This window comes from Choloepus didactylus, chromosome 2, assembly GCF_015220235.1.
Source record: "Choloepus didactylus isolate mChoDid1 chromosome 2, mChoDid1.pri, whole genome shotgun sequence".
Lineage (NCBI taxonomy): Eukaryota > Metazoa > Chordata > Mammalia > Pilosa > Megalonychidae > Choloepus > Choloepus didactylus.
The window spans coordinates 158,007,515-158,018,817 of record NC_051308.1 but is presented as its reverse complement, the minus strand read 5'-3'; the positions used below and the strand labels follow the sequence as shown (position 1 = coordinate 158,018,817).

At 37.0% G+C, this 11,303-nt stretch overlaps 1 protein-coding gene across 1 annotated transcript; it reads right to left on the bottom strand.

Moving 5' to 3' along the window:
* Nucleotides 1–791: 791 nt before the first annotated feature.
* BCL10 (BCL10 immune signaling adaptor) lies at nucleotides 792–10,929 on the bottom strand. The gene is made up of 3 exons (XM_037826743.1): nucleotides 10,578–10,929; nucleotides 4,785–5,073; nucleotides 792–3,072 (listed from the first exon to the last, which is right to left on the bottom strand). Exons 1-3 carry the CDS (start codon nucleotides 10,632–10,634, stop codon nucleotides 2,717–2,719), a joined length of 702 nt encoding a protein of 233 aa, XP_037682671.1. The 5' UTR covers nucleotides 10,635–10,929; the 3' UTR covers nucleotides 792–2,716.
* Nucleotides 10,930–11,303: the final 374 nt, after the last annotated feature.

Here is an 11,303-nt window from a genome sequence, read left to right as displayed (position 1 = left end):
CATAATTAAGCCAAGTTGACACATGAACTTAACTATCACAATTGGTATGGGCTGCAGCCTGGACATTAGGATCTTTCAAAGTTCACTAGGTGATTTTAGTGGGCAATAAAGTTTGGGAACTTCTGCAGTTAGGATTAAGTTCAATAGTATGGTAAATGCAGGGGGAGGATTTCAGGAGCTGCACACAAATCATCTGCTGTGTTGTCTACATTTAAATAAAACAAGCCTTCATAAGATCCTATTTGACAACTGTAGATCTAATTAGCTTCTTGGTTTGCTTTTTTTGTCAAAGCCAATAGTTACTAGGTTTAGCCAGTGATATAAGATATGGCCAGAGCCTGAAACTTATCACTCCCTTTTACAATGCTTACATAAAAATTACTTTGAATTGGATTATAGAGTTAAATATGAAGAAAACATAGGATAACATCATTATGACATTTCTTAAACAGGAGACTTTTATTATACTTTGAAAGTCATCACCTTTCTGTATTATTTCACAAGAAGGAAATAACTGAAATTGTGGAACTGTAACCCATAACATTCTTTGAAATTTGCTACTTGTTAAACCGTACTTTGAAAGTTATCACTGTTCTACTGTTCTGTATATATGTTTTGTTTCACAAAAAAATAAAAAATAAAAAAGTAAAGCCACCATAAAAAAAAAAAAGAGGAAGGCTTACAGGAATGTTAACAAAGTTTGCAATACCATTTAAAATAAAATTTTGTTTTAATGCAAAAAAAGAAAAGATTGATAAATTAGACTTAATTAAAATCAAGAACTTGTTTATCCAAAATAGCCCTCCCAGAAACCAAAAAATCAAAAAGATTTTTTTTTAAAAATGTAACTGCCATTATCCTGAATCTGATCCTAATTTGCCAGTGTTTGATCTTGCACCACGATCATGTTGACCAAAGATGAACTGCCTTTTGAAAAGAGAACTCAAAGGAGTTGCTTTTATATTAAGTGATAATTAGGTACCTGTGAAAAGTAACTTTTTCACTGTTGCAGTAACCAACATAGTAACCAACTGTATTGTATTATGTCAAGTCATCCTAATTTCTGCCTTATTGGCAATGATTAGTTTTCAGTGTTTAAAGAAAAAAAAAATGGACTTTATAGGATTCAGAAAACCCAAAATCCCAAGTTTATTAAAACCTCAATTTTGTGAATATCATTAGCAGACAGTCTGAAAGAAAACTTAGTGTTATAAACTAACCCATAAATATAGGTGCTATTGAGTATTTCTTCATTATAGTCTTTGACTCTGTCCTATTAAAATTTTATATTTAAAATTTAAAAAAAATTGAATTTTATTTTAATTAATGCAACGAAAAGCCTGCTTCTGTTCGTAAAGAGATTTCTTTAAATGTAATCATTATTTTTTTATGCTAAGCTGGAAATGAAACATGTTTCTTCATAATCCTTCATAATGATTATACTATAAAAATCTTACCGCCATTAGAATGTTTTTTATAGCCAATATACCAATCTTCCTCATGACTGATAAGTTCAGTCTATTCAGAAATGCAACTCAATCTCACAACCCGGAAGTAATATTTTCTACAGAAACTGGTACACATAAAAAAAGTGTGATTTAGATACTCGATTTCTTATTGAAAAATTTGAAACTTCCAAAACATTATTACAACATTTAAAAAAAATTTTAAGGGCAAATTTTACTTTATTTTCATTGACAAATTTCCATGTCTTCTATTTGCAACTAATAGGAGAAACATACATGAGACAGATATTAGGAAACAGGTAGAATTATAATTTAAATGAAAACAAGAATAGCTTAAGATTTATACATGTGTAAAATTAGTTAAATTTTATATATAACAAAAAAGACAAAGTCTAGGTAATGGCCTGCTTGTTCCAAATAGTATTAAAAACAGAACTGTCATCCAAAAAACACCCAATTTGTTCTAGTTATTTCAACTGTACAGCTGTCCTCATTAAAACAGAATGAAAAATACAGAAAAAATATTTTTAAAATCTCAAATTACATGTAATAACTGAAATTTATACCAAGATATTTTTCTTGAGGAATGAAAATGACAAAGAATTTGAAAATCTTAAGAAACTACTATTTATTAGTAAGATTTGTTACAAATAAATTTTGGCAAACTGAGATCTTAGGTAGCTCAGACAATACCAGGTAGGCGCTCTTTCAGCATCAGAAGGGTACTCTGTAAATGCCTATAAATCTGATCAAGTGGGAAAGGTGTTCTTTTCTGTTTACACGCAGTTTTCCCAGTCAGTGACTGGCTTTCTTACTAAAGAGGAACAAGAGCTTAATCCTGAAACTTTACTACTCAGTGGCTGGAAAGGACTGTTAGGCCCTGAAAATTTCTAGCACAAATGTACTGAGAAGAAATACTTCAGCCTAAGAGTCTAAACTCATATAGAGAAATGTTCCCTATTAAAATTAGTATTAAACATAAAAAATTTAAAAACATACATTGAAAACATTAAAATACTCCAAAAATGAAAAAGTAGAAAATACTAAAAGTATATGATCAACATGATTTACATATAGCTACCCTAAAAGATGCTTCTTTTATTCTAAAACATTCTATTTACAAAGTATGCTAATGTGTTTAAAATACATGTATTAAATGATAAGAAGTCATTATGGAGACTCCATAAAAATTCATATCCTGTAAAACATTTTTTGCTGTTATTAAAAAAAATTAAAAAGCAAAAGAACAGTCACTGTGGCAAAAGAGCACGTGATCTTAAGGGAAGAAACATCTCACTCGAGTTTACACAAGTTCCTTCTTCTTCTAACTGCAGCTCTGGTGGCAAAGGAGGAGCCCCAGGGTCCCCAGGTCTAGGAAGTGTAGTTGAAGAAAAGATGGTGTTTTCAGTTCTGCCTACTTCTAGAACAGGTAAATTCAAAGATGAATCAGTAGAAAAAAAAGGGGCCGTGCTGGATTCTCCTTCTGGATGGTATATAACAGTGGATGCCCTGAGTTTTTCAGAGAAATTGCTCTTGTCTGAATTTGATCTAGAGAGGTTGCTTGAAGCTCCATCTGGAAAAGGGTCACAGCTGCTACATTTTAGTCCTAAAATAAAAGTATTCAGATGTAACTGAAAAACCAAAAAAATTGAGTCCATGCCCATCTTGTGTCTTTTCAAAATTACAATGTAGTCACTACACAACCAAAGTTTAAACAGTAATTTATAAATTGTCTTAAGCCACTTCAAATCGCATTTACTTTTCTTAACAACCATGAATTATATATACTATTATTTACATTTTCCAGATAAAGAAAGGGTCTCAAGGAAGTTAAAAGACATGCTACAGTTCACACTTTATTTGTATATGTATATGCTTAACTATTGAAGGGCCTGGAAAAAATTAAGTAGGTCCTAAAATTATTCATAAAAGAAATAGCTTTCTCAACTAATAAATATCTTTATCATTCTGGCACAAAAGTATTATCCAATAAAAATAAAATTAACACAGGACATGCTAAAATTCTAATAGTTTATTAATGCCATTTACTGATACTTGAATCATAGTGTTTGAACTGGAAGAAATTTTAGCAGTCATCTCACTGTCTAGACTCTGACTATTTAGAGATGAGCAACTAAGGTCAAGAACAGTTAACATTCCAGGACTACTTCGTGGGAAAGTGAGAACTAGAATTCAGATCTCCTCTTCACACTAAACCATGCCCTTGTTCTCAATCTAATTGTTTACTTAACTGACAGTAGTTGTTCCCAAAGAATTTTATCATATCTAAAGGGTATAACCAACAATTAGCCCCAGGATTGAAAGAATAAACACAACACAATTTAACTTTTTGCTGGACTTAGGAAATATTCAATGTCTACAGACACAGAAACTCCTGAATTGACAAATTTTAGGTAAAAGATAAAAGTAATATTTTTAAAGAATACCAAATTGCTTCCTGCTTAAGATGTTTTAAAACCTGTAAAGTCAGTAAAGAACATCTACAAATTACAATTATATGGTTTTCCAACTTCACAATACATTCAGCATTTCTGTCCCAAGCTATAGAAACTATTTTCTTAAATATGGCTGAAGAGGAAACTTCCAATGTACCCTTGGGTCCTAGCACGTCCTTATAGATCGTGAGTCCCTTAAGGGCAGTGCCTAGAATAGTTGGAATAGAGCTACATCACGTGCACACTTAACTCATGTGCTCTGGAAAGAGAGAGACAAGGGAAGGAGGAAAAATTGAATTCAAATTCTGTAGGCAATTCTACATGGCATTCCAATCAGTGAATGTGGGCTGTGGAGTGAGGATGAAAGTAGAACAATTGCATTTGCTATTTCCCTTAATCAATCTCAGTCCCCATGCCTCTCACAGCACATCTTGCTAGACTGAGTATGATTCTAGTGTTTAAAGTTATGTTTATTTTATCCAATATAATTCCTATAAATAAACATAAGACAACTGGGGGTAAAAAACTAGAATAATTCCTTATGTGAGAGGTACACTATTTTCAGAGGTTACTTTTGGCTAGATAAATTTTACATTCTGCTAACCTTAGAAACAATCCCCCATGTATACTGGATTTCGTTACAGCACAATTTTTTATAAACAGTATTGTTAAATGAATACAGGCTACAGAGTGACATTCTGCTTTTCCAACGTAATGACATCATACAAGTAAAAAAGAAAAAAAAAAGGAAATCCAATAGAATTCTGAAACAAATATTTGAATAGAATCAAAATCGTAACTTGTTTTTTTGGGGTTTGTTTTGCATTGTTAATTTATTTCTTGGATACCTAAGATAGCTTACCTTTCAGATGTTCTAGTTTTATATTTCTAAGTTTAAGCACTTCATCTGTAATCTTCTGTATCAGAAAGTTCTGTGTTTTTTCTCGCCGAATAGACTCAACCAGTGTATCCAGTCCTTTGGGGTTTTCTTGCAAATAGTCTAACAATTTTCCAGCCCTTTTTCTACTTGATGTACGGCAAGAAATTTCTTCAGTGTCTTCTCTGCTGAGAATTTTTTTTGCACGTAGATGATCAAAATGTCTCTCAGCTATGATTTTTTCACACAGGTACACACGCAAATTTTCTAAAGCCTAAAAGACAAAATATGCTTCAGTGTTATTTTTTAATACCTAAGGAAATCACATAGGTGATTATTTATTAGTTAGAAATCTCTAACTGGTATGGCTGCTTTTGCTCTCATCTTTACCTAGGAGACTTGGCCCTCTAAAATACAAGTTAATTAAGACAGAGGTAGACCCAAGTAGTTTCCAGACTAGACAGTCCTCACAGCTTCTGTTCTGCTCTTATTTCACCTTCACACCTATAAACCAAACCCAGGCTGTTGCAAGGATGGCTAGCCAAATCTAGAGGGCCTAGGTAAAATGAGCACAAAGGCTACCATGCTTTTTACCATTTAACAAGGAGTACAGGGTTAGTTGGGACCAGAGAGGATAACTCAGTGAGAGTTCTCAAAGTTTAATGTTTTCTCCTATGTACTATTAATTATTCCATTTTCCCAAAACAAAACACTAAACTAAAAGGATGCATAATGAGTCTGTTTTGGAGGACAGCTGGAAAGATATACTCTAATTCAGTGAGTCAGTCTTTGTGGAAGGGAAGTAGAGGGAGTGAGGGTGGTAAAGGGGAGAAACACTTAAAGGAATTATGAACATTAGAAGAAACTGAAGAAACGAAGAAAAGGGGACCACAGAAAATGGACCTAGACCTAAGAAGTGGCTAAGGAGGCTAAGGAGGCTTAATTAGTAGAAAAACCATGGGTCCTAAAAATGGCATTAATAATTTGATGCCAGTGATTTTAATTGTAGCGCCTCCATTTGCTAGATATGTGATACTGGGCAAATTACATAACTCTTCTGTGCCTTGGTTTTCCTCATTTGATTTTAATGAGGAATAAATAAATTAATTCATGCAGAGTTCTTAGAAAAGTGCCACGTATACAGTGAGTGACCAATAAATGTTAGTGATGTTGATGTTTAGTTTAACTCACTTTTATAATAATGAGCTAACAGCAATGGAAGATCTTAAAGGTACCCTGGTTTGTAGTGATAGGAAAGTAAGCTGGGTGAAAGGTTCCTGTAGATTGTTTTCTCAGTCCACTGTACTCCCACATTCATTGACTTCTTCACACAACAAAATTCCACATGTCCAAATACCTAATATGCCAAGTGCTGAGCAATCGGTATACACAGATGAATAAAACGGCATGCAAAGGGCTCATGGTCTAGTTGGGGAATACGTATCACACACAAGCTAATAATTTTAAGAAAATTTGTTATGACCCACAAATAAGACTGTAGATCAAGTACAAGTAACTCTACCTACAGGACCTGGGAAATTTACAGAGGTTATGCTTGAGCTAGAGGCATGAAGCTGCACAGTAGAGCAATACTGAGAAGTTTGGGGTAGCTGGAACACACGGTGCATGTGAGAGGATGGTAAAAAATGGGGTTGAGAAGGAAAACTTAGGATTGGATCATGGAAGGATTTTTATAACATGCTGAAGAACAGGCTTCCTTGTAGCCAAAAGAAGTCATCAAAGGTTTATAAACAGGAGGCACTAAGATAACTTTGGATATGATGGGGGGAGCAAATTAGGGCCAAAGAAGACCAGTGAGAAGACTGCCTATTATCTCAGGTAAGATACATTACGAGTATGCATTTAAACTGTGGGGATGAAAACAGAAGATTAGATTGAAAAGATGGACTCCCTGAAAAATTCCATCTTCATTGTTTACTACCTATATGCTGATGATTCCGAAAAATTATGCCTGTGATGGAGACTGACAGCCTTCTCCATACAGACATTCTAAAACTACTTCAAATTTAACATGTCTAAAAACAACTTATATTCCTCTTTTCTTCCAATTTCTCATCTCACCTTGGCGATCTATCCATTCATCCATACTATAAACCTATGACTTTTCCTTGCCACATCTAATCACCCACTCACAAATTCTGCCAATCTCTACATCATTTCTATTATTAGCATTGTCCTAGTTCAGGTCCTCATCATATCTCATGTGGATGAACACCAACTGCCTTCTAACTATACTTTCTATTTCTCTCATCCAAATTTCTCCTTCACACATCTACCAGATCTTTCCATTTTTCAAGAGAAATTAGAAATTTGGAGTGTTACGTGAATTCTCCTGATGTTTAAATGTTAATTACTTAAAAAAATTAAAACACTGTTCCTGGAGATGACCCCTGACTTAATAGATAAAGTTCTGCAACCATGGCAGAACAGAGAAGTTAACAGCACGGCTCTGCAGTCAGAACCACCTCAGTTCAAACCTTGGATCTGCCACATACTCCTGTGAGAGCCAACGCAAGTTAAGTTACCCTAAGCTTCAGGTTCCTTACTGATAAAATGATGATAAATAATTACCTCACATGATCTCTAAGATTAAATGGCACAGTACTTATAAAAGGCTTGGTACAGTCTCTGTACACAGTAAGTGCTCAATAAATAATAGCTCTTTTATTATGGCAGATGAGCCTCTCCATAATATGGCTCCTCCTTGTCTCTCTAGCTTAATCTTGAGTTCTGTCCTGGAACTTTATGCTTCTCCTAAAACTGCTGTTTGTCACTCTACATTTCTTTATGGTATGTTAACTTTGTGTTGCTTTCTCTTCTAATATCCAAACCCCTATTCATCCTGGAAGATTCGGTACAATGGCCATATCTTTCAGGAAGCTATACCTAAACTCCCCAGGATAAGGATGAGGTAGATACCACTCTCTGTCCTGTGCATACATCAATTGTTTTACTTATCTATACAAGGATTCCACTTCCTCTATCTTATTTCCCAGTTAATTCCCAGACATTTTCATTCTGCCCCAATACTCTTCTCAAAGTCACCAATGACAGGATTTTTTTTTTTTTTTTTTTGCCACATCTGATACTTTTCAGTTGTCATCTTTCTTGACTTCTCATCAGAATGATCACAGTTAATCACTCCCTCCTTGAAATGCTCTTCTCTGGGCTTATATGAATATCACTGTTTCCTGGCTTTCTTCCCATCTCTGTGGCTATTACTTCTTAATCATTTTTGAAAACTCTTCTATGATCTCCCTTTTTTCTTCTAACTCGCAACTTCCTGGGTAAAGGCATTCAACCTCACATCTATATGCTGACAACACCCATTTATACTTCAAACTCATATCTCTCCTCTGACCTCCAGACTTGTAGACCTAATTGCTGATTTAACATTTCTATTTACTAATCTGATTCCATTCTCTTCCACAACTCCCACATTCAACCAATCATCAAGTCTTACCATTTGTTTCAAAAATGCATCTGGAGTTCTCCTACTCTATTCTTCTTCACTGCCTTCACCCTGATCCAAATCACCATCATCTCTCATCTGTATAAATTCCAAGAGTCTCATTACTTGTTTCCCTGTTTTCACTCTTGCTCCTCTTTGCCCACCCAACAAGATGAGGGATCTTTAAAAAGAAAATAGAATTCTTCAGTAGGTTCCCACTAAACATGGGGAATGACAGAAAAAATAAAGGTACAGAATCACTCTTCACATGTGTATTTATATACAGGTCTCATCTCCTTCCACTCAGTCATCAACTGTAAAATGAGAGTAACAATATCTCCCTTAGAGGTTCTTGTAAAGATTAAATGGGAACACTGTAAATTGTATGGCATATCATATGGAACTCTGTAAGCTCAGCTTTTGAAGTTCACAGTTTTACTGGCATCCATCTTAAGATAATTCTCATTTATTCTACAGTATGGTCCTCATTATTTGTGGACTACACATTTGTGAATTCGTCTACTCATTAAATTTTATTTGTAACCCCTATATCAATACTCCTGGAGCTTTCTCAGACATTCATGGACATGTGCAGAGTGGCAAAAAAATTAAGTTCTTTGATGTGCACATTTCCAGCTGAGGTTGAACAAGATAATGCTCTACCTTCTTGTTTCAACTTATACTGTAAACAATTGCCCTTTTCATGGTTTATTAAGTGCCAAGTTTTTCACATTCTTGTGCTTTTTGTTGGTGATTTTGCTGTTTAAAATGGCCCCATGTGTAGTACTGATGTGCTATCTAACATTCCTAAGTGCAATAAGGCTGTGAAGTGCCTTACAGAGAAAATATATTTGTTAGATATGCTTTGCTCAGGCATGGGTTACAGTGCTGTTGGCCGTCAATTCAATGTTCATGAATCAACAACATACATGAAATAAGGTGTCTTTAAAGAGAAATACATATAAAACAAGGTTATATATTGACTGGTTTGAGGAATATGTAACAACCAAAGGGATCTTTGGAAAGAAATATAATTCAGTAGTTCCTATTGAACCTATTGGCTGGAACCTAACCCTGTATTTCCCCAGGAGTAAAGGTTCCGTATTAAATAACTAGGGGTTCATAACCCCTAGTTACAGAACATAACTACCACAAATAATGGAAATCCACTGCAGTCATCAATGTCCCAGTCTCATCTCAACTAGATTATAAAGCAGGGTATGATCTTCATTTTTATATCCTTGCAGAAGAATGGGACTTTGACACATCAAGTGTCCCACTTCTGATTTCTGATAAGAAAATTAAGGCACAAGTTCCAGTCATATAGCTTAATTTCCAGCTTTCTTTTGCTAATGAGTCATACCATATGAGCACAGTGGAATAAACAACACAGGGGAGGGAAGAGGAAGGGAGCTGAAGTAGATGAACATTAAAAAAGTTTCTCTCCTTCACAGTTTACAAAGATTATCTTGTAAAAGTACTGCTTTGTCAAATCTGAACACACATCATGCTGAGTTTGTTTTTAATTTGAATTGGTATAAAATATTTTAGGAGTACTCCTACAGCTCTCATGTGGTAAACCAAGTAACTAAAAACAAAAGAAACAGAAATCACACCTCAACAAAGCCATTCTTTACAAATAAGTATTAAGGTTTGTGCAGCTCTGCAGCATCCAAGCAGAAGAGAATAATTTAGCTACTGAATATTTCCAACGTTTACCTGTAAATTAATTCTCTGCTACATGTATTCATACCCTCCTCAATTTAAATATGTGGGCGTTTGCTTACTAGGGGAATTCCAGGTTGTGCTTTCAGCTGTTGAGCTTCCCTCAATTCCCTTTGCAAAAGTTTCACATGTTTGCTCCACTGCTTGGGATTCTTTATCTGGTCCAGCTTTTGCTCTAGGTTGGAAGATCAGCCTGGGAAGTAATGACTTAAAACGATGAACCTGAGCTATCGATTGCCAACAACGTAGCTCCACGAGTACAGGGGGAGGTAAAATCACGTGGGGATGAATGGGTAAGAAGTTGATTACAAAGAAACGCTCTACTGGACAAGGTTTCAGAAACCTAAATCCTACGTTTAGCGATTTTAAAACGTGGATTAACAAATCACCGGGGATCACTTCCTCCAAGGTCCTTCGGTGGCAGGGCTCGTCGCGATCCTTCCGTGCCTAGACCTTCCGCTCCTCCCACCCAAAGGCTCTTCTCGGATTCCGAATTTCTGCTTCCCTCTCCCACAGGGCTGCAGCCCGCCCCCGCCCACCCGCGGACTTCGGCGGCACCTAGGCAAGGTTGTGCTACTCACGTCTTTCTTCACTTCAGTCAGATCCTCCTCGGTGAGGGACAGCGGGATGGGATCCATGGCGGAGGCGGGAGATAGCGCTTCTTCCGGGTCCAGGAGCTTGGCCTGCGCCGCCCCTGCCAGACCTGGGGGCTTCGCTCTCCTCCAGAATGGGGGGTGGCAAGGGGAGGCGGAGCCGGTCCGGAGGAAGAAAGCCGCCCCTTCGAAAACAGTGACTCGGGGGTCAAACCGTAGTGCTTCCGGCTCCGCCTCTGGGGCCCACGGCGCCTCAGACCTTACGCATCGCGACGCGGAGCTCAGAGCCAGGCTCCTTCCCTCTCCAGGGGCTGGTCAAGAGCAGGCACCGCCCCTTAGGGAGGCTGGTCTGTCAGCAGAACCCGCCCCGACATTGCGGCAGCCAATCAGTCCAAGCCTCCCACCGCAGCCTTTCAGAAGTGGCTCTGCCCGCAGTGGGCGTCACCTCAAGCCACGCCTCCGCAGGTCGTTTGCATGTGGTGCCCGGCTGGCCTCCCGATAAGGAATCGTTTCCGAGGGTGGAACCCATTGCTGCTCAGCCGGCTGGCACTCCCCACCGTCGCAGACGATTCACTCTGGTCGAGTAGGGTCAAGGTTTGTTAGTACCTTTGGGTTCCTCCCTTGTTCCCAGACCTGCTCTACAATTTCCTGTCGCTGTGTTTGCCTATTCAAGTTTTTAAGTTGATACTAAACACACACACACACACACACACA

Bases quoted from the DNA above. Each gene is read 5' to 3' on its own strand.
- BCL10 (XM_037826743.1), bottom strand. From the start codon at position 10,634: ATGGATCCCATCCCGCTGTCCCTCACCGAGGAGGATCTGACTGAAGTG. The intron at 5,074-10,577 runs GTGAGTAGCACA...TTTGTCTTTTAG, and splicing joins TGACTGAAGTGAAGAAAGAC to GCTTTAGAAAATTTGCGTGT. The intron at 3,073-4,784 runs GTAAGCTATCTT...CTTTTATTTTAG, and splicing joins AAAACTAGAACATCTGAAAG to GACTAAAATGTAGCAGCTGT.